Genomic DNA, 22528 nt, shown 5'->3' on the forward strand with positions numbered 1-22528 from the left:
GCCCCCAGCCCCTCCTCCCTCAGACCCAGGGGTCCAGGCCCCCAGCCTTTCTTTCCCTGCAGAGTCTAGGGGTCGGGCCCTGGAGCAGGCACTTGCTGGAACTCTCTTTATCCTCTGTGATGTGACTCAGGAGGAAGATGTGAGGGTGAGTTATTCTTGTCCCTGCCTGGTCCCAAAGGTTTAGGCTCAGCCTCATTTCCAGGCTTTCCCCCCTGGCCAGGTTCCGGGTCTCCTGGGAAGGTTCTCCTTTCTCTCTCACTACTTCAGGGCTCTTGTCACACCTGTCACAGAGATTGGAACAAAAAAGTCCCTCACAGTGGATCTCCTTCTGGGAGAGTTTCCGTCTCTTGTCTCTGGGTTCCTAGCCCTTCCCTTCAGTCAGTGTTTCTCTGATGTGCGCCCCCCACCCCGACCCTGACCCCGGGTCTCTGCAGTGGGAATACAACCAGCCCTTTGGGCTCTGGCCCCCCTGGCTCCCTGTCTCCTCTTCTCCTCCCATGCTTGGTGGTTTGGGGGAGTCCCCACTTCCCGGAGTTCTTGTCCCCTCGGTTGTGATCCAGCGTCCCCCTCCCCACATTGCTTTTGGGAGCCCAGGCTCCTCAAGGCTGGGTGCCCGCACTGCCCGCTTACAAGGCATCTTTGTCCTCAGACCCTCATTTCTGAGACTGTCTGCCGTTTTGGCCGCCTGGATTGTGTGGTCAACAACGCTGGCTACCGTGAGTTGTGAGGCCCACAGGCCCTTCTCCACTGCTGTCAACCTACCTCCTGGCTTCCTCCCCCCACCTCAGTTTCCCATTTGTCTTCCCCATCCCCTTCTCTGTCCCCTTGGACAGGACGGTAGAGCTAAGGAATCCCCCTGCTCCTGGGCTTAAGTCCTGGCTCCGTTCCATCCCTGCCGGGTGCCCTCAGGCCCGTGCCCTCCCCTCCCTGTGCTTCAGTTCCTAGATGTCTAGAATGGGAATGATGATAATGATCATCATCATTACAGAGTTGTTGTGAGTATTCAATAAGGTAAATTACTCAGGCTAATAATTACCAGAAGTATCTTGGGAAAACAGCTTCCAGAAGTCTTGTGATCTCAGTTTGCTTATCCATGAAGTGATGTGGATGGCCCTTCTCTTTGCTGATGACTATGAAGATATCCTCATGCATGAGCTTTATAGGTCTTAGTGTGGTATCTTTGAAGGGAAAATGCCATCAGCTCAATTACTACCCTTCCTAAGAATCTCTCATGCTGGTAAACCAGGACGCGGAGGGGTGAACTGTCTGTACTGAGATCACACAGCAAGGCTGTGCTAAGAGAGACACCCCCCACTACTACCCTGCCCCCCATTTATTGGCTGGGCAACTTTAAGCAAGGGGCTCACCCTCTCTGGGCTGAATTTTCCTCCGTATATTGTTGTAAGGATCAAAGAGATGGCAAATACTAGTTCATTCTTTCTGTGTTCTTTGTACATTCAAGAGGTATTTACTGAGCACCTAACTATGTCCCAAGCTCTTTCCTGGGGACTGGGCAATGAGCAGTGAACGAAAGAGACAAAAACATTCTCGTCTTCTTGGGATTCACATGCTCAAGTAAGGAAATAGACAAGGATACAGTTAAGGTTTCCCTATTCGTGAAATCACCAACTCAAACACAAAATAGCCTCCATACTCACTGCTTTCCAGGTGTTTGACGGTTTGCAAGGAGGGAAAGTGGTAAGAAAAATCCCCAGTTACCTGAAGTACTTCTTCCCAGTGGAGGTCAAACAAGATGTGGCTCTGCCCTGGAGCCCACTGGATGGGTTAGCATCCCAACTCTGGCCTCCAGCTAATGGCTTAACGCCTCTGAGACTTGTTTCCTTGTTTGGAAAACAAATTAGGAATTGTTTTGAGGGTTTAAGACTCGAATCTGATATGCAGATAGCTAGAGTATGTGTATATACATGTCTAGAGGCAGACCTATAGTGTCTTCGTCTATTTGGGCTGCTAGAACAGAAATGCCACAGGCGGGGAGGGTTCAAGCAACAAATGTTTATCTCTCACAGTTTTGGAGGCTGGGAAGTCAAGGTCAAGGTGCCAGCAGATTCGTGTCTGGTGAGGGCCGAAAGGACAAAGGGATCTCTGGGGTCTCTTTTCTAAGTGCAGTAATCCCATCCATGAGGGGTCCATTCTCGCAACTTAAAAACCCCCTCCTATAGACCTCACCTCCAAATGCCATTACACTGAAGGTTAGGATTTCAACATATGAATTTGGGGGTGTGGGGACACATTTAGTTCATAACATTTACGCATTACTGTCTAATAGGTACCTATTTCCCCTGGGAGCAATGGATGAATATTCATTAATTCAGTATTCACTGAAATTTTGTAGACCATAACTGCCTTGAATAATAGAATCGACTGTATATATTAGCATGTTTGGTGGTGATAAAGGCTGTGAAGAAAAATAAAATCAGGGCACCCGGCTGGCTCAGTCAGTGGAGGCTGCGACTCTTTGAACTCGGGGTCGTGAGTTCGAGCCCCACATTGAGCATAGAGCTTACTTAAAAAAAAAAAAAAAAAGCTGTTTAGGGTCTAGAAAATGGCAGGGGCTGTTTTCAACAGAGGGTCCAGGACGGATTCTCTGAAGATGTTTGAGCAGATCCCTGAAGGAAGCCAGGCCACAAGCCCTGGGTCCCTGGGGAAGAACAATCCAAGAGTCCCTCAACTTTCTGGCTGCCTTCTTGTTTTCTGGAGCGTTCAGGGTACATTCCTCCGACCTGCCTGTCTTTTCTCCTTGTTCTTATTCCCCTATCTTTCCAGCTCCTTTTCTTCTGAACATTGATTTTTCTGTCCCTCTAGCCATTACCCCTCCCCTCCCACCAATTCCTCCTATTTATTTTACAAATATATTATGGGACTAAGTGTCAGGCACAAATACTGACTCATTGAAAAAAAATTCTTTTAAGATTTTATTTACTTTATTTTTCAAATTTAAATTCAATTAGACAACATATAGTATAAGATTTTCTTTTTCTTTTTCTTTTAAGATTTTATTTATTTATTTGAGAGAGAGTGAGAGAGAGAGAGAGCACATGAGAGGGGGGAGGGTCAGAGGGAGAAGCAGACTCCCCGCTGAGCAGGGAGCCCGATGCAGGACTCGATCCCGGGACTCCAGGATCATGACCTGAGCCGAAGGCAGTCGCCCAACCAACTGAGCCACCCAGGTGTCCAGATTTTATTTTTCTTTATTTATTTTTAAAGATTTTATTTATTCCTTTGAGACACAGAGATACAGAGAAAGAGAGAGCATGAGCAGGGGGAGAGGCAGAGGGAGGGGGAGAAGCAGGCTCCCCGCTGAGCCAGGAGCCCGATGTGGGGCTTGATCCCAGGACCCTGGGATCATGACCTGAGCCAAAGGCAGACCCTTAACCAGCTGAGCCACCCAGGCGCCCCTAAGATTTTATTTTTAAGTAATCTCCACATCCAACGTGGGGGCTCAAAGTCAAACCCTGAGATCAAGAGCCAAGAGCTGTCTTGCTCCACCGACCCAGACAGCCAGGTGCTCTGACTTGGGAAATTTCCTTTTTTTTTTTTTTTTAAAGTAGGCTCCATGCCCAGCATAGGGCTTGAACTCACCACCCTGAGATCAAGACCTGAGATCAAGTGTCTGATGCTCTACCGACTGGGCCACTCAGGCACCCCCAGATTTGGGAAACTTCTAAGCCCAAGAGCAAAGAGTCATCCCCCTTCTGTAGATAGAGAGACTGAGGCACAGAGAGGCAAAGTGACTTGCCCAGAGTCACACAGCCAGGAAATGGCAGGGGCCCATATTGGAACCCAAGCCTTCTGGCCTGAGACGGCTTTTTAATTCACTGTTATGCAACGCCCCTTCCTTCTCCCGATCCCTGACCCTCTTGTCTGCCCCCCCCAACCCGGTGCCCCCTGCCCCCCATATCCCTATTTCTTCCCTGTTCTCTGCATCACTCCCTCATTCTCTCTGCCTCTCTGTCCCCCACCCTTAGATCCACCTCCACAGTGGCCCGAGGAGACCTCTGCCCAGGGCTTCAGGCAGCTGCTGGAGCTGAACCTGCTGGGGACATACACTGTGACCAAGGTGAGGACTGCAGCCCCAGCTGCCAGGCCAGGGGGCCTCCTGACGATGAGATTGTCAGACCCACTTTTTCTCAGAGCAGAATGTTTCCTCTGCCTCCGTTTGATCTTACTCCAAAAGGACTCCATTCTTTGTAGCAAGTAGGTGGGAGCAAATCCCTACATCCAGCCAAAGCTAACTGTGTGGCTACCTGGCCCAGTCCCCTTAGGGACCTTCCAGAACCTTCCAGAGTGGTGTGCTGGTTGTGTTGGGGGATGTTAGGAACAGGGGGGAAAGGGTTGAGGCAGGGAGTCAGTGATAGGCAGTTACAGCTTTTCCACCCTGTGAATCACTATGGGGAACAAAGAAGTTCTTTTTTTTTTAAGATTTTATGTATTTGACAGAGAAAGACACAGCGAGAGAGGGAACACAAGCAGGGGGAGTGGGAGAGGGAGAAGCAGGCTTCCAGCTGAGCAGGGAGCCTGATGCGGGGCTCGATCCCAGGACCCTGGGATCATGACCTGAGCTGAAGGCAGATGCTTAACGACTGAGCCACCCAGGCACCCCTAGAAAACTTTTTTTTTTAAGTAGGCTCCATGCCCAGCGTGGAGCCCAACGTGGGGCTTGAACTCACGACCCTGAGATCGAGACCTGAGATCTTGATCAAGAGTCGGATGCTGAACTGACTGAGCCACCCAGGCGCCCCTATAAAACTTTTTTATTTTGACATTTTGCAGGCATACAGAAAAGTAGACAGATTGTGGGCCAAATTCCACATACCCATCACCCAGCAACCATTATCAACATTCTGTCATTCTTCCTGTGGACCCCTCAATTTTTTCTTTTCTTCCCTTTTCTTTTCTTTCCTTTTCTTTCTCTTTCTTTCTTTCTTTTTGCTGGGGTATTTTATTTTTAAAAAAGATTTGTTTATTTATTTTAGAGGGTGGGGGAAGGGCAGAAGGAGAGGGAGAGAAGCAGACTCCCCACTGAGTGCGGAACCTCACAAGGAGCTCGATCTTACGACCCTGAGATCATGACCCGAGCCAAAAATCAAGAGTCTGATGCTCAACCAACTGAGCTACCCAGGCGCCCCTTTTGCTGGAGTATTTTAAAGCAAATCTCAGACATACTTTACATGTAAGTAATTTAGTATGTGTTTTTAGCAGATGAGATTTTGTTTTGTTTGGGTTTGTTTGTTTTTGTTTTTGTTTTTAGATTATTTATGTGCTTTTTGAGACAGAGTGGAGGTGGTCAGAAGGCTTCTCTGAGAGGTGACATTTAAGTCAAGGATATGTGTGGGGCAGAGTGGTCCAGCAGAGGACAGCCTGTGCAAAGGCCCTGGGGTGGGGACTGCTCCAAGTGTAGGAGGAACAGCAAGAGGCCAGTGTGACTGACGCAGGGCAAGGGGGAGAGGGCGGGAGGTGAGAGCAGAAAGGGGACGAAAGGGCCTAGATCATATCTGGATTTGTCAACCACGGAGAGGACTTTGCTTTGGCGCTTGAGCCTGGAGCCAACGGTGAGCTGCTGTAAGTGGGAACTGGTGCCCTCCGGCGGCCGCGTGGGGAACAGGCGGGGGCGAGGGCTGAGGCAAATGGCCTCAGAGTGGTCCAAGCAGGAGGTGATTTGAATCCGACCGGGTCGGTGGCTGTGGATTTGGTGGGAAGTGTTCCGATTCCGGATCCATTTTGAAAGTAGAATTGTCAGGATTTCCTTGTAGACTAGACGTGGGGGGTGGACTCGAGAAAGAAAGGAGTGGGGGTTTTGGCTTCTTTGTCTCCCACCCCTACCGCCAGCAACTGGCCGCAGGACTGAGTTGCCATCCGTTGCCACGGGGAAGCCTGGGGAGGAGCCGGTGGACTGGCAGACCTTTTGAGGGGCTGTGGGGGTGTGGTGCCCTGCCCATGTCCACTTGGGATTCTTGAGTCTGGGGTGAGGGGAGAGAGAGGCCTGGAGTCATCACTTGGGAGCTCACCAGCCTGAGGCTGGAGTAGGTCTGAAAAACCAGGGTTTCAACAGTCTGCTAAGTGCCGCCTCCTACCTTAAAAGGGGCGCCTGGGTGGCTCAGTTGGTTGAGCATCGGACTCTTGATTTTTGGCTCAGGTCACGATCTCAGGGTCGTAAGGTCGAGCCCCTTGTGAGGCTCCGCGCTCAGCGGGGAGTCTGCTTCTCTCCCTCGCCTTCTGCCCTTCCCCCACCCTCTAAAATAAATGAACCAGCAAATCTTTAAAAAAAATAATAAAATACCCCAGCAAATTGCAGCGTAGACAGAGAAGGTAAATTGCAGTGTAGACAGAGAAGGGAGGAACCCCAGGAGTGGGCGGGGCGGGGGGGTGGTCACTAGTGTGAGGAAGAGCAGGCGCTGTTTTTGAGGTCTCACCTGAGGTCCAGGTGAAAGGTTTCGGGCAGTTGGGTGCTCTTGCTCAACCTGTGAATCCTCACTCCTATCCCTCACTTGTGTTCACCTCTGTTGGCACCTCCACACAATAAGATATATACCACAGCCCATAAAGGGGATATATATGTAATTATATATTATATATGTAATTATATATATAATCTCTCAGTGCCCAGCACTTACTTTTTATTTTTTTAAAAAGATTGTATTTATTTATTTGACATAGAGAGAGAAAGCGCAAGCAGGGGGAGCAGCAGGGGGAGTGGAAGAGGGAGAAGCAGGCTTCCCGCTGAGCAGGGAGCCGGAAGCGGGGCTCGATCCCAGGACCCTGGGACCATGACCTGAGCCGGAGGCAGCCGCTTCACGGACTGAGCCACCCAGGCGCCCCAGGGCCCACCATTTAAAAAGACAGAGATTTCTCATACGCAAACAGATCTCTGGTTTCTCTTGAAAGGTTGGCAAGCTGGACCCATGGGGCAGAACAACAGTCTGCTAAATGTGGCATGACTCTCCCTTATACCCCAGTCCCCACCTCTGCTGATGGGGCTACCTGACTCCATTAGGTGTGAATGGCTGGTACGGAAGCCTCATGTAGGAGTAAAGGTCCGACGAGACAGGCCTGCCTAAGCTCTCTGCCGCCTCCTACCTGCAACATGGCAAGTTACTCAATCTCTCTGCACCTGGGTTTTCTCCGGTGAAAAACGAGGCTGATCATGGCATCTGATTCACAGGATTGTTCCTGAGAATTGAATGAGGGTAAAATACCACGAAGCCCTTAGAACAGGCCTGGCACAGAGTTTACTGTCTGCACATTTTTATTACTTATCGTGAACATTGCCCCATTCTGTTTCCTATGGCCAATCTACCTAACTCACGTTGAGCTCACCGACATAAACGTTGAGCAATTGAAGCCTGGCAGAAGTAGAAGGGAAAAGGTGAGGTTTGAGCTGAACCCTGAGTGGGAGGAAAGGAATTGGAGAAATAGGCCACAGGGTGTATCATTTACCAAAAAAGAGTGTGCAAAGGTCCTGGGGGCAGTAACCACCCAGGTGTGTTTTAAGAACAAGAGACACTCATCTCCCATGTCCACCTCCAGCTTAGCAATTAGAAGCATTTTATTAAATTGTTCTATCCATTGCCTCCTGCCATCCCTTACCGAGACGTCCTCTGATTTCATCAAGTAGGAACTTCATAAATACTACCAATGGCTTTGAATGTTTACTTATAATTATTGATATAATTTAAGACTCACAAAATCTTGTCAGAATAGTACAGAGAACTCCTGTATAACCCAGAGTCCTCATTGTTAATATTTTATTTTTATTAGTATTTGTTTGCTTTATTTTTCTGCCTCTCGGTTTGAGGGCAAATTGCAGGCATGACGTCCATTCACCCCTCCGTACTTTGGAGAATATTTCCTAAAAATGAGAACATTCTCTCATATAGTCACAGTAAGGTTAACATTGATACCATGGTCTTGGGTAATCTAGAGACCTTCTTATTCAGATTATTAGAATTCTTTTTTTTTAAAAGATTTTATTTATTTATTTGACAGAGAGAGACACAGCGAGAGAGGGAACACAAGCAGGGGGAGTGGGAGAGGGAGAAGCAGGCTTCCCGCTGAGCAGGGAGCCTGAGGATGGGGGGGCTCCATCCCAGGACCCTGGGATCATGACCTGAGCCGAAGGCAGACACCCAACCGACTGAGCCACCCAGGCGCCCCAGGATTTTATTTTTAAGTAATTTCCACACCCAACGTGGGGCTTAAACGCATGACTCCGAGATCAAGCGTAATATGCCTCAGGGACAGGGTGGGCTTCCCGGAGGAAGTGAACAATGAACAGCATTGACTAGGGAGTGGGCTGAGGTGGGGTGAAGGGGGGAGGAGAGCCAGACCTATAAGAGTCCAAGGGCATCCTTGATGTGGCTACACGTAAGGTTCAAGTGTTCCTGGCAGAGGGAACAGTCCGTGCAAAGGCCAGGCCACCAGAAAGCTGGGCACTATGGAGGGGCTGAGTTGAGAGAGCCAAGGGGCTGGTGCAAGAAGGGGTTGGGGGAGCAGACCATATGGGGACCCAAGGGCCATGCTGAGGTGTCTGGTCTTTATCTCAAGAGCAATAGGGAGCCATGGAAGGCATTTGAGCAAGGAAGTGATGAGATGCCATTAATACCAACAAATTGTGGGCGCCTGGGGGGCTCAGTTGGTTGAGCATCTGACTCTTGGTTTGGGCTCAGGTCATGATCTCATGGTCATGAGGTTGAGGCCCCTGTCAGGCTCTGCACTAGGCATGGAGTCGGCTTGGGGTTCTTTTTCCCCCTCCCCCCGCTCACACATGCGTACACTCCCACTCTCTCTCTCAAAATAAATAAAATCTTAAAAAAAAAAAATACTGGGCGCCTGGGTGGCTCAGTCGTTAAGCGGCTGCCTTCGGCTCAGGTCATGATCCCGAGGTCCTGGGATCGAGCCCCGCATCGGGCTCCCTGCTCAGCGGGAAGCCTGCTTCTCCCTCTCCCGCTTCCCCTGCTTCTGTTCCCTCTCTCGCTGTGTCTCTCTCTGTCAAATAAATAAATAAAATCTTTAAAAAAAAATACTAACAGATCATTAATGTTAAGAGATCACTCTAGGGGCGCCTGCCTGGCTCAGTCGGTAGAGCACCCGACCCTTGATCTCAGGGTCATGAGTTCGAGCCCCGCGTTGTGGGTAGAGACTACTTAAAAAAAAAAAGAAAAAGAAAATCTCTCTGGCTCTTGCCTGCAGAACAAGTCAGAAGACAAAGTGTGGGAGTGGGAAAACCAGTATTAAGAGACAGTAGCATCTGTGCAAGTAAAAAGAGGTGGCCTTCAAGGCCTCACATGGTCTGGCCCCGGTTCCTCGTCTGGTCTCACCTCCCACCACAGTGACTTTGTTGTGCCAAACACACCAGCTCTGTCCTGCCTCAGGGCCTTTATACGTACTGTTCCTTCTGCCTGGCCCAGGCCTCTCTAAGACATCCCCACAGTCCCTACCTGAGTTTGCAGCTGCACCCAGCCAACACTTCCATTCCCCTCATCTTACTCTACTTCTCGTTCCATATCCCTGACCACACTCTAGCACATTCCGTTATGCACTTTTATTTGTTTATTGCTGCTTCCCCCCCCAGACCTTGGGCTCCATGAGGGCAGAAATCTCTGTCTTGTTTCCTGTGGTATCCCTGGCAATTTACCACAGTACCTGGCACATACTAGGTGCTTGGTTAATGTTTGTCAAATGAATGAATGAGGGGGAGAGAACTGTAGAGATTCAGGAGGTCCTTAGAAGGCACAATGGCCAGGGCTTGGTGATGGATCGGATGAGGAACTTGGGGAGAGGGAGGCTCTAGAAGGCTCTCAGGTCTCTGGCTTGAGAGCTGGGTGTGAGTGGACCCCATGTCTGAGGCTGGAAATCCGGGGGAAAGGCAGATTCTAGGAGGGACAATGGAATGAGTTTTGCACTGGAGATATAGAGCTGGAGGTGCCCAAAGGTGGCAGGGGAGGAGCTCCAGAAGGTGGCTCTAAGGGAGATTTAGGATATGCTGATGGGAAACCAGCCACGCAGGGGCTCCCCTGGCAGAGCTCAGAGAGAAGCAGACCCCGGTACCCCAACATTTAGGAGAAATGGAGTCAGGCCAGAGCGAGGCTGCAGGCTCTCCTGGTCGGTCAGGTGCTGCCAAGTGTTAGGACAAGGGTGGCGAATGACCCACATTGTGCGGCCCCTAGGGACATCAGGTTCACAGGCTGGGGGTGGGGAGGGAGTTAAACAGCCGGGCAGGGAGTGAGAAGGTCTAGGAAAGAAATAGGCAGGGGCCGGGCCTGGGGGAGGGGATGGGCAAGGCCAGGGCTGAGGGAGGGAGGGTTTCAAGGCCAACGAGAGGGAGGAGAGAAAGGAATGGGGTGGGGGGAGTCAGGTCCCTGGGGAGAGGTTGGAGGATTCGAATCCCGCCCCCCCCAGTGCCCACAGAATCATGTCACTCATGCTCATGTTACCTTCAAGTTCTTAAGACTCAGAGTTGTCAGAAATTCTTTTTTTGGTTGTGCGTTTTGGTCTCTGACTGCCACTGTGGTGTGCAAATACCAGCCCTGACAGTTGTCACGTGACCCTCAGAGCATCGGTCACCTGCTCCGTCTCCTCACCTGGGAAAAAGAGCTATGGACAGTCCCTTCTTCTGGGTTTGTCCTGAGGATTCATTGATTGATCTGTGTGAAGAGCTGACAGGGACAGGCACATAATAAATAAATTCAGGGGCGCCTGGGTGGCTCAGTCGGTTAAGCATCTGCCTTTCGCTCAGGTCATGATCTCGGGGTCCTGGGATCAAGTCCCGCATCGGGCTCCCTGCTCAGCGGAGAGTCTGCTTCTCCCTCTGTGCTCTCTCTCTCTCTCTCAAATGAATAAATAAAATCTTCAAAACATAGATAAATTCAGGGGGCACCTGGGTGGCTCAGTCGTTAAGCGTCTGCCTTTGGCTCAGGTCATGATCCCAGGGTCCTGGGATCCTTGCTCAGTGAGGACCCTGCTTCTCCCTCTCCCTCTACTGTTCCCCCTGCTTCTCTCTCTCTGACAAATAAATAAACAAAATAAATTTTGTTTTTTATATAAACAAAAATCTTTAAAAAAACATAGATAAATTCAATAAATTCATTCATTTAGTCAAAAGATATTTATTGAGCACCTATTACATGACAGACACCTGAATACCAGGGGTGAAACAAAGTAAGAAATTGCAACCATCCCTCATGAGTTTTTGCATTCTGGTGGGAGAGACAGAGGAATGGTCATGGTCATGGTCCCAGGGTCCTGGGATCGAGCCCCGCGTCGGGCTCCCTGCTCCTCCCTCTCCCACTTCCCCGCTTGTGTTCCTGCTCTTGCTGTCTCTCTCTCTCTCTGTCAAATAAATAAATAAAAAGCTTAAAAAAAATCTTTAAAAAAAAAGGAATCAAGAATAGGATGGGGACCTAGGGGTAGGCAGGTTGCAGTTTTATTTTTTCTTCTTTTTTTTAAGATTTTATTTATTTATTTGACAGAGAGAGAGAGAGACAGTGAGAGAGAGAGAAGACAGCAGTGGGAGTGGGAGAGGGAGAAGCAGGCTTCCCGCGGGTCAGGGATCAGGGCCTGAGCCGAAGGCAGACGCTTAACGACTGAGCCACCCAGGCGCCCCTCAAATAAATAAATCTTTAAATAAATAAATAGGACACTCAGGTTTGGCCTCATTGAGAAGGTGACATTTGAACAAGATTTGGAATTGTTGAGGGACTAGGTTTACCTGGGACTGTCCCAGGTTAGTTCTGAAAGTGTTTGGAATGTCCTACGTCCTCAGAAGCGCTTCAGTCCTGGGCAAATCGGAATGGCTGGTCACCCTAGGAGTGAGTCCCATGTGTATCAGAGGAAAAGTACTCCAGACAGAGGGAACCGCAAGTGTAAAGGCCCTGAGGTTGGAACGCGTAGGGTATGTTTGAAGTTATGGTCCTCAGAAAAGGTGGAGGCTGTTTTTGAGGGAGTGGAGAACGTTTGAAAGAGCTGATGGGGTGACCCAGAGAGGGAGCTAATTTAGATTCCCACTCTGGAAACCACTTAAGGGAACCTGCTTATAGTCATTAATCTTTAACTGCAGGAACAGGTCTTGCCAGGCCAGCTCAGCTGTCAAAGGAAAGCGAGGGGAAGGATAGAATTTGAATTTATTCAAGGTCATGTGTAGTGAAAGAGCTGAGAGGCAGAGGAAGGGAGGAGAGAGAGAAAGAAGTAGTTTAGGGACCTCCGGGGAGCCAGAGAGTTGCCGGGGAGAAGCTGGTAAAATGGGTGCATTTCATGAAGGTCTCCCACATCACATTCTGACCACAGAGTTCTCCCTAAAATTCAGAGATACCGTCTTCCCCTCGTGGGTAAAAGAGCTTCTGCCCATTTTTGCAAAATATGCAGCCATCTTGCATTTTCCTATCTTGATTTGGACCTGAGTTTGAGTAACATATAAAGACCTGGGGTGGGAGAGACAGAGGCCTAGAGAGAGGGGGCGACTGGGACGGGGTTGGGGGGGCAGGTGGGGAGGGTGGTGGGGGAGGGGGGCAGGGACACAAAGGGAGGGAGGGAAAGAGAGAGGTAGTAGAGGAGACAGAGAAAAAATGCCTTCCGGACATGGAGAGATTCCTTAAGCAGACCCAGAGACCCTGGGGCAAACCAGTGAAGGTGCTCTCTCGAGTTCTAGAATGCTGTCCCTACAAGGCACAGAGATCCATTAGGGAACATACCAGGGCAATGGCCCTTGGCCCAGGCATAAGGATGTGTTTTCAGTGTGGCTGGGGGAACCCAGGGGCTCAGGTGGCTGACTTTGCCTTCTGTCTCCCCAGCTTGCCCTCCCCCACCTGCGGAAGAGCCAGGGGAACGTTATCAACATCTCCAGTCTGGTGGGCGCCATTGGCCAGGTCCAGGCAGTTCCTTATGTGGCCACCAAGGTACCCTACCCCTTCCTTCACTCCCTACCAGGCCTTCCAGGTACCTCAGCCCTGAAGCATGACAACCCGCGGCACGTGTTGTTATGCGCCAAGTGTCTCCCAGGAAACAGAGCCTGGTGCATCCCATGGAGGCCAGCAGGGAAGGCATGACCTCCCCATTCTGATGCCCCAGCTTGACACCCCCTTGTTGGAGGAGAGAAAAAGAGGGACCTCGTCTTCCCTGGACTGAACTCCCCGCCCCCGCCATCATCTTCCACAGGGGGCAGTAACAGCCATGACCAAAGCCTTGGCCCTGGATGAGAGTCGATATGGCGTCCGGGTCAACTGGTGAGCAGCTCCAAGTGGGCAGAGAAGGCTGGGAGTGAGCCGAAGAGGCCACGTTTAGGGCACACTTCCCTGATCCCCTCTTCTCCCTTCCCCCAGTATTTCCCCAGGAAACATCTGGACCCCACTGTGGGAGGAGCTGACAGCCTCAACGCCTGACCCCACCGCTACAGTCCAAGAGGGCACATTGGCCCAGGTGGGAGTGGGGGCCAGATCGAGGTGGTATGCGAGTGGCTTAGGGCGCGGCAGTCAGACCAGGTGCTTCACTTGGTCTCCTCTTCCCCTGGTCTCTCCCCAGCCCCTGGGCCGCATGGGCCAGCCCGCTGACGTGGGGGCCGCTGCCGTGTTCCTGGCCTCCGAAGCTAACTTCTGCACTGGGATTGAGCTGCTTGTGAGCGGGGGTGCAGAGCTGGGGTATGGGCGCAAGGCCATTCCGGGCACCCCCGTGGAGCTCCCCACCATCCCTTCCTAATTTCCCACATTTCCACTTGGGCCTTCCTGACTAGAACTCCAGCCCCAAGCTCAGTCTCCCAGATTGCAGCGTCTACCATCTGCCTCTTAGGTGCAGACCCCAGCTCTAGACATTAACTCCACTTACCAATGTGCCAAACTACCCCGCAAGTTCCCATAAAAGGAGTTTGCAGCCAGGAGGAGGGCGTCATGACATTTATTTTCTGCCCTTGAGTTCTGCCACGCGGGGACCGCGTCCCCGCTCCCAGCCCCACGGGTTCCCACGCGTAGCCTCGACCCAAGGGGCTACAACTCCCGGCAGGCCTTGCAGCAGGCTCCTGGGAAAAGTATTGCCGTTGGCTTCACCCCTGTTAATGCAAAGGCCCGCAGGGGAGAATAAATTAAACCCTATTAGGAGATAATAGTGGAGGTGAAACAAAAGGACCTCCTCGTTATTCTTGGTCCTTAAGGGAAAGGAGATTCGACCTCGCTGGCTGAGGAGTAGGAGGGTAGGGGTCCAGAAGTTCTGCGGGAAGCAGCAGCTAGGGTTGAGAGTCCTGGGTCAGAGGGAGGAGGCGCTGGGATCCGGACTCCTGGGTTTGGGGGAGAAGGAAACATAGGGGGCGTGGACTCCCCAGTTACGGAAGGGCGGACCCTGGATTCCCCCAGGGGCGCGGGGCCCAGTTTGGGTTGAATCTCCTCAGTGAGGGGGTGGGCCTGCATGACTGCTGCGGATTGGCCGCCGCGGGGGTGTGTGCGGCAATCGCTGATTGGCTGAAGCGGGGAGGGCGCGGTCGTGGCCGCCACGCCCCTCGGGCCGTAGGCCAGGCTGTGGGAGAGGACTGGGGTGTAGGAAGCAAAACTGGATGATACTCTGAGGGGGGAGGGCTGGGATTTTGCCGAGGCCTGTGGCTGTTAGGGCTGGGCGACAGTCACCCGGGGACAGAATTCGGGGGCAAAATATCCCAGAGTAGAATTGTGGAGGCGCGGTGGCCCAGGAATCGGAGTTTGAAGACTCGACAGGAAAAAGATTTTGGTCCTTGTAATCCGGATGCAGGAGTTGGGGGAACTCTGACCACAGGAGGTTTTGGGGCCACAGTGACCAAGGAGTTCGGTATAGGGGGTACTAATGCAGGTTTGAATTGCTAGGCATTAGAGGGATCCTGATGAACTGTAATTAGCTAACTCTGCCCCTGGGGGTCCTGTAGTTGGGGAGACACTCACAAGGGGGCATAACCAGGTAACCTTTCCCTGGGGCCTCTAGGGGCTGTTCTTAGAGGCTCACTCATGCGTTGGTGGATTAAAATTTTTTTGGGCCTCACTGATGGGACCGGAACCATGTGTGTTGTATCTTTTTATTTTTATTTTTAAGATTTTACTTATTTGACAGAGAGAGAACCCAAGTAGGCAGAGAGGCAGGCAGGCGGAGAGGGAGAAGCAGGCTCCCGGCGGGACTCGATCCCAGGATCCCGGGATCATGACCTGAGACCTGAGCTGAAGGCAGATGCTTAACTGACTAAGCCATCCAGGCGCCCTGTTGTATATATTTTTTTAAATTATATTTATTCATTTGAGAGAGAGAGAGTGCAAGTGGGGGCGGGGAGCGGAGGGAGAGAGACAGGCGGACTCTGAGCTGAGCGCAGAGCCAGGCGAGGGGCTCGATCTCTCGACCTTGAGAGCATGACCTGAGCTGAAATAAGGAGTTGGAGGCTTAACCGATTGAGCCACCCAGGCACCCCTATTTATTTCAGATATTTATTTATTCTAGGGAGAGAGTGTGCATATGCGAGCTAGGAAGAGGGGCAGAGGGGGAGGGAGAGGCGGAGAATCCCAAGCTGACTCTGCGCTGTGTGGGACTCAATCTCAGGACCCTGAGATCATGACCTGAGTGGAAACTAAGAGTCTGACGCCTAACGGACTGAGCCACCCAGCTGCCCCACGTGTGTTGTATCTCTTAAAAAGTTACAACGAACACACATACATTTTCTCCTTGGAAAGAAAAACTATATTCAAACAGGGGTTGGCTGCAACTCCTTCATCCATCCCTACCTGCTACCCTCTTCAGAGGCCTTTTTCCAAAGTCCTTTCCCTTTTCATTTACATGATACACGCACCCACTGACACTTAAGGACACTTAACAGCGAGTGCTTTGCCTTATCACCAAGGGATGGAGACATGCGGAGGTTCCTGTTCCTGGCCTTTCAGTTCTTACCTCGGGCTGCTTATCCTCGTTAGCGTCGTGACAGTACCTATTAAAATGCATTTAAAAAAAAAAAACTTCATGCACTGTGTTGCGCAGCAGTTGTGTGGCTGGAACGGAATCTGGGTGGGGGTTGGGAGGAGGGTGCATGACCATGTACTCCCCTAGCCCCGCGGATTCCAGAGCATGCGCTCTCTAGCAGGGCCCAGCTCCCCGCAGGCGCCCTACAATTGGGGCGGCCCGACCCACCTGGGGCGTAGGGCAAGCCGCCCGCCCGCGGGAGGGGGCGTGAGCGGGGCGGGGCCGGAACGTCTTTCTCCCGCTCCGGAGCCGGGGCGGGCACAGTTACCCGCCGCACCGACCATGGCCGCAGCCGCGCTGGGGCAGGTGGGTTCGCGGCCCCAGGCGGGGGAAACGGGAGAAGGGGTGGGGAGGCGGGGGAGGCCCACTTCCGGGTGGATCACTACTCCCGGCCCCGTCCGGCTTCGCGCCCCCGGCGCTCGGGTTCCGCTGCGGGGCGCCGAGAGGGAGGGGGCCCCTTGGAGAGGAGCTCGAGGCTTTAAGGGCGAGGGAGGTGGAGGGAGGTGGCTGGTGGGACGGGGCCGACAGCGGGAGGTAGGAGGGACACATGGAGGAGGGTACAGTTAATGGGACAGGCGCAGGGCTGCGTGGGGGGGGGGTGCGGTTAAGGAAGGGATAACAGCCAGCCTGTGGGGGCGCCGGGATAAGACACCAACTTCTAGGGGTGCGGGTAGGACGAAGGCGCAGATCTCAGGTCTGGACTGGGAATTGGACCCAAGGCCCCGTTTTCTTGGAACTAAAAGTTAGGATGTATGTGGACTGTCCCTGCAAGCTCTTCTCTGAAGCTGCGCATCAGGGTGGGAAAGGGAGCCAGCTTCCGACTGTCACAGACAGATCCTCCCGGTCCATTCTTACCCAGAAGCAAACGACCAGCAGAGTTTTGGAGAGCGGGATTTTACAGCACAGAGTTTCTCAGCGAGGAAAGAAACGCTAACAGCTCACAGAAGGGATCTTTACAGCCGTGCACAGAGGCAGCTTCACCCTGGGAGAAGTGTTGTTCCCGTCCAGTTCTGCCCCTGACCCCGTCTGGGACTCCTACCCCAGCCTGATGGAGGGCAGGGCACACTGTTACTGTTCCGAGTCTGGGGTGACTGACGCTGGGCTATGACTGGGACCATCCAGGCTCTGATGGTGCCACTTCTGGGCTGTGGTGGGAGAGTCCCGGGCAGTGGCAGGCACAGTTTGGGGTTGTGATGGTGGAGAGTCTCGAGCTGCCATCGAGCAGTCTTGGTCTGCGATGGGAGAGTCCTGGGCTATCATGGGACAGTCCTACATGTGATGGGATCGGTCCTGGGCCACAACGAGGACAATTTGGGGCTTTGACTGGGACCCTTTGGGCCTGTGATAGGGACAGCCCCTGGCTGAGACAAAGGACAGCAGCACTGCATTACAAGGGGGACCCTTCCTGGGCTGTGATGGGGGGGGCAGTCCTGAAGCATGAAGGACGGTGCTGAACTATGACAAAGACAGTCCTGGACTTTGATGGTGACGTTCCAGGGCTGTGCTGAGAGAATGGTCCTGGACTGTGCTGGGGACAGTCCTAGGCTGTAATGAGACACGGGGGAGGCTCCATCACATTGCAGAGCCCTGCTCTGTGCCCCTCCCCCCCAACTCTTCCTTGTTTCTTAATTCAGCCCCAATCTTTTCACACTCCTTGTCCCAATCCCTATGGCTTGGGGTGTCAGATAGCGGAGCACTTTCCCTGAGCTGAGGGGAGACCCCGCCACCCCCGCTCCTACAGAAATGTCCTTGAGGGATGAAAGCAGCTTCTCTCAGGGCAAGAGGGTCTTGATGGCCAGTGCTGATGTACAACCTGGACACTGCCCGGCTCCTTCTCTCTGCCCAATTGCCCTGTGTGTTTTTCTGCCTCTCCCTTCTCTCTCTCTTGGATGTACTCTGTCTCTAAGCATCTCTGAGAAGTTTGTCTCCAGGTGTTGGCATCGCTGTCTTTCTGTCTTTCCTCATTTCTCTGGGTCTCGTTTCACTTTGTGCTGTCACCTGAAATCTGGTCATTGTTTACTTTTTCCTCCTTCAGCCTCTCCGTATCTCACCCTTGGCATTTTTCTAGATTTCTCCAGACTTCACTTCGACTGAGTTTGCCTCCCTATCTGTCTCTCATATCGGTCTCTTTATGATCATATCTATTTTGGCATCTTATGTTCTTGATTTCTGTTCTCAGTTTGGTTTCCATTTCTGGTTTTTTTTTTTTAAGGTTTTATTTTTAAGTAATCTCTCCACCCAACGCAGGGCTCGAACTCAGGACCCCGAGATCAAGAGTCACCTGCTCTTCCGACTGAGCCAGCCAGGCACCCCCTCGGTTTTGTTTTCTGTGTCTCTTTGTTTTCTCATTCTTGCTTTTCCCTCTCTTTTATTTTTCCTCCCATTCTGGCTCCTCCTGAGCTCTGCTGTCCTGCCCAGATACTGGCTGTCTCTGCCCTGGGTGTCTTAATCTCCAGGCTGTGGGTTTCCTGTTCCCTCCTGGACAGAAGCACAGCCACAAGACTTGGGTGGGCTACACAGCGCCACCTAGAGGCCATGCCGTGGACCCACATTCTGATCCGCCCAGAAGCCCTTGGGCCCCACACTATCCGAAACCACTCCTCAGACTTCACGCTCCGCAGTCCCATCTCCCCATGACTCACCTACTGACCAGTGACTGCTGCCACTCATGTTCGTTCTCACTGGTTGGTATCCGCCCACCCAGCTCACAGGGCAGGAGCAGGCTAGGCTGTTCCGTCTGCACCAACCTCATGACCCAGCTGCTTTCCTGCCAGGCTGGGAAAGAGGCATTATGAGGTCAAAGAATACTGGGGAGAGGCCACCCTGATGGACACAGACCGATTTGCTCTCCTTCGTTTGTCTCAGGCAGGCCACAGATGTTTATCTGAGCAGGGTCTCTGTTGATGACTAGGATCACCCCCCAGGTCCATGTGGCTGCCTCTCAGCCCTGGGATCTGAAGGGAATTGGAATCACTGGTGTCCAAGGTATGGGTTGGGAGCTCAAGTAATCTGAGCCCAGTTGGTCTGAAATCCTAAAAGAATAAGGACTTGGACTCCTGGATATGAGAGAGAATGGGCTGGGGGCCTGGACTCGGGGGTTTGAGGGAGGGGGTGCTGGGGGCCTGGATTCCTGGATCTGAGGGAGGAGGGGGTGGGGGTTGGGTCTCCTGGGTCTGGGGGAGGGAGGGGGCTGGGGCCCTGGACTCCTGGGTCTGGGTGGGAAGGAGCTGGCGGTCCGGACTCCTAGGTCTGAGGGAGGAGGGGGACAGGGCCCCAGCTTCTGGGTTCTGGGGAAGTATGGCCTCTAGGTTCCTCACTTTTCTAATTCTTTTTTTTTTTTTTTTAAGATTTTATTTAGTCATTTGACAGAGAGACACAGCAAGAGAGGGAACACAAGCAGGGGGAGAGGCAGAGGGAGAAGCAGGCTTCCCGCGGAGCAGGGAGCCCGATGCGGGGCTCGATCCCAGGACCCCGGGATCATGACCTGAGCCGAAGGCAGATGCTTAATGACTGAGCCCCCCAGGCGCCCCTCACTTTTCTAATTCTTACCAGGATTTGGGTCCCCCAGGGAGGCCTTCACTTACCTGTGCACTTTGCCTTGCAGTCTTCTGTCTGAGCTGATCTCAGGGCTGGGGCCAAAGTTCCCAGAGGTGGGAGGTGCCTGTGTTTGACTTTGCCCTGGCGTGGAGGGGATAGGAGCTGATTCAGCCCTTTCTAGGGATTGTCCTTGTGAGGACAGGGAGGGGACTTGGCCTCCTTCAGGATTCTCTCCCACTAGGTGCTGCCTGACAGGGGAGCCGACTTGTCCAGGGCCACATGGTCCGTCTAGAAGGCACTGGGCCTGGGACAGATCAGGCCAGAGGGACGTTCCAAGTGCGCAGCGGCAAAGCGGGCCCCGGAGCCCCTGCTCCTCTCTACTTTTCCTGGCCTCACCACCTTTCTTACTTCTGTCCCCACCCCCAGATTTGGGCCCGAAAACTCCTCCCTGTCTCTTGGCTTCTGTGTGGCCCCAGAAGATATGCCTCATCCAACTTCAAGGTGAATGGAGGGGAATGTACTGTGGGATCTCAAAGAGGGGCTGGGCACCAGGACTCTTAGGTTTGAGGAAGGGGCTGGCAGCTGGATTTGGGCATCTCCAAAAGGGTCCAGGGTCCAAAGGTGAAGGTGGTTGGCAATGGGGTCCTAATAGTCTGCCATAAGGCTGTGGGAGAGATTTGATACTGCATGTCCCACAAGCCTCTGGGGCTACAGTTCTCTCTTCTCTTTGGGTCTTAGCCCCAGAGGCTCATGGGAGTTGTAGTTTTTTCAGTTTGAGGTTGCGACCAGATTTCAAGATACCCGGGTCCCCTGTCTTTTCTCAGGCTGCAGACCTGCAGCTGGAACTGACGCGGGAGCCTCATCAGAAGCCAGACCCCAGCAAGCCCCTGGTGTTTGGGAAGATATTCACTGACCACATGCTGATGGTGGAATGGAAGGAGGAGAAGGGCTGGAGCCAGCCCCGTATCCAGCCCTTCCAGAACCTCACGCTGCACCCCGCCTGCTCTGGCCTCCACTACTCGATGCAGGCATGGCCGCCAACCTCTCTCCCTGTCTCTCTGCATCGCTTCCCTCTTGCCCTGTCGCTTGCGGGGTCCACCGCCCGGGGCTTGCTCTTGTCTCTTTCTTCTTGCTCAAGATGTGTTCTCTGAGGTATCGTGTTCCAGGCCCCATGCTGGCTGATGCCGGGATCCCCAACAAGAACAGACCCCGTTCTTCTACTCGAAAACCCCACGTTTTGGTTACAGCCCCGTGCGGTCATGCTCTGAAGGAGGCACCTGAGGCTTCTAGGAGCCAGGAGAGGCACCAATCCTACCTCTAACTTGAAAGGAAGTAGGGTCCCGTCTGGCAGAGGAAGCTTAGCGTGTTAGCAGGAGACAGAGCAACCACGGGACAAAGGAGAGCCCGGCGTATCGGAGGAATTGGGGGGTTGGAACATAGCAGAGGAGGCTGAGGATGTCCATCAGGGCGGCAGAGGGGCTGAGGGGCTGGCACCTTGTCAAGGGCACTGGGAGCCTGGAACGCTCTGAGCAGGCATGGAGCAGGGTCAGTTCTGGGTGTAGTGAGACCCCCTCAGGCCGGATAGAAGATGAGCTGGAGGCCAGGAGGCCTGAGCTGGGCCTGGAGGCTGGACAAGAGCAGGGAAGGGAGGGCCCGAAAGTGGTGCCCAGAGGTTTGGCCAGGTGACCAGGTAGGCCAGGGTGCTGTCCCCCTGTTGGGGACCCAGCAGGAGACTGGCTTTGCAGGACTCGGTGAGGGGCCTTTAAGGAAGATATCCAGGAGGCATCCAGGTTATGACTTAAAGCTATGACTGAGAGCAGAGTCTTCCTGAGGAAGCTTCAGTGGTGACAAGAATTTGGATGAACATATTTTATCCCTAGTAACCGGTTTGCAGTGTCAGCCTCAGGAGACTGAAATAAGAGGGGCCAGATCCTGTGAGGCCTCGAAGGCCAAGGTCAACAACCAGCTGGGGGTGCGGATCAACTTTGTGTTGTTTTTGTTGTTGTTGTTGTTTTGTACTTTAACAAATGTTTTGGGGGCGCCTGGCTGGCTCAGGCAGTCGAGCACGTGACTCTTGATCTCAGGGTCATCAGCTGGAGCCCCACGTAGGGTGTAGAGATTTTTTTTTAAGTTTTTATTATGGGAAATTTCAAACATAAAAATAGAATAATATATAAGCCCCCCGCCGACCACCCTGCTTCATCAGCTAGCACCTGTGGGTCACCCTCTCGTTTCGTTTGGACTCCCATTGTCGTGCCCCCTTCCTGTAAGATTTTGAAGCACATCCTGGGCTATGCAGTATTTCATCCACAGCGAGTTCAGTGCTTCTCAAGAACGCAAGGAGGCTTTTTTTTTTTTTTTTAAAGATTTTATTTATGTATTTGACAGAGAGAGACACAGCGGGAGAGGGAACACAAGCAGGGGGAGCGGGAGAGGGAGAAGCAGGCTTCCTGCTGAGCAGGGAGCCCGATGCGGGGCTCGATCCCAGGACGCTGGCATCATGACCTGAGCCGAAGGCAGACGCTCAACGACTGAGCCACCCAGATGCCCGCAAGGAGTCTTTAAAAACAGAACTTGCATGCCATCACTGTTCCTGAGAAATCGGACCAGTAACATGGAAGGGGTTTAAGCAGGGCGATCTCTCGGCACCTCCAGCTGTGGGTGTCCAGCTGTTTCTGGGCTCTCTCTGTCCGTCTCTCTCGTCCCCCTTCCCTTCCTCTCTGCGCTCAGTGTGTTGGTCTCTCGGCTCTGTCTCTGCATCTGTGTCTGAATCCTTGTGTATCAGGCGCTGTGTTGGGATCTCCCGATGTGTCTCGCGGCTTCCGCACGGTGGTCTCTGAGCTCAGTGACCCACCCACCTGTCCCTGCAGCTCTTCGAGGGCATGAAGGCGTTCAAAGGCAGCGACCAGCGTGTGCGCCTCTTCCGACCCTGGCTCAACATGGACCGGATGCTGCGCTCAGCCCTGCGCCTCTGCCTGCCGGTGAGGGGCCCTGGCTGGCCCCGGGGGGGGGGGGGGGGGGGGGGGGG

At 52.9% G+C, this 22528-nt stretch overlaps 3 protein-coding genes across 3 annotated transcripts in view; 2 read left to right on the plus strand and 1 right to left on the minus strand.

Moving 5' to 3' along the window:
• HSD17B14 (hydroxysteroid 17-beta dehydrogenase 14) overlaps positions 1-15928 on the plus strand; it is a 17272-nt gene extending 1344 nt beyond the window's left edge. The window contains exons 4-10 of the mRNA XM_025849966.2: positions 63-145; positions 650-716; positions 3987-4078; positions 12804-12908; positions 13168-13235; positions 13332-13428; positions 13531-15928. Coding sequence (XP_025705751.1) covers positions 63-145; positions 650-716; positions 3987-4078; positions 12804-12908; positions 13168-13235; positions 13332-13428; positions 13531-13704 — 686 coding nt within the window. The 3' untranslated portion in view covers positions 13705-15928. The remainder of the gene's footprint in view (positions 1-62; positions 146-649; positions 717-3986; positions 4079-12803; positions 12909-13167; positions 13236-13331; positions 13429-13530) is intronic.
• FGF21 (fibroblast growth factor 21) overlaps positions 1-22528 on the minus strand; it is a 58338-nt gene that overhangs the window by 10725 nt on the left and 25085 nt on the right. The gene's annotated exons all lie outside the window — the stretch shown is intronic.
• BCAT2 (branched chain amino acid transaminase 2) overlaps positions 16013-22528 on the plus strand; it is a 9933-nt gene continuing 3417 nt past the window's right edge. Inside the window, exons 1-4 of the mRNA XM_025849968.2 lie at positions 16013-16269; positions 19927-20001; positions 20325-20528; positions 22371-22488. Coding sequence (XP_025705753.2) covers positions 16069-16269; positions 19927-20001; positions 20325-20528; positions 22371-22488 — 598 coding nt within the window. The 5' untranslated portion in view covers positions 16013-16068. The remainder of the gene's footprint in view (positions 16270-19926; positions 20002-20324; positions 20529-22370; positions 22489-22528) is intronic.

This window comes from Callorhinus ursinus, unplaced genomic scaffold (genome assembly GCF_003265705.2).
Source record: "Callorhinus ursinus isolate GAN/ISIS: 27379988/994484 unplaced genomic scaffold, GSC_fseal_2.0 scaffold71, whole genome shotgun sequence".
NCBI classification, from domain to species: Eukaryota; Metazoa; Chordata; class Mammalia; order Carnivora; family Otariidae; genus Callorhinus; species Callorhinus ursinus.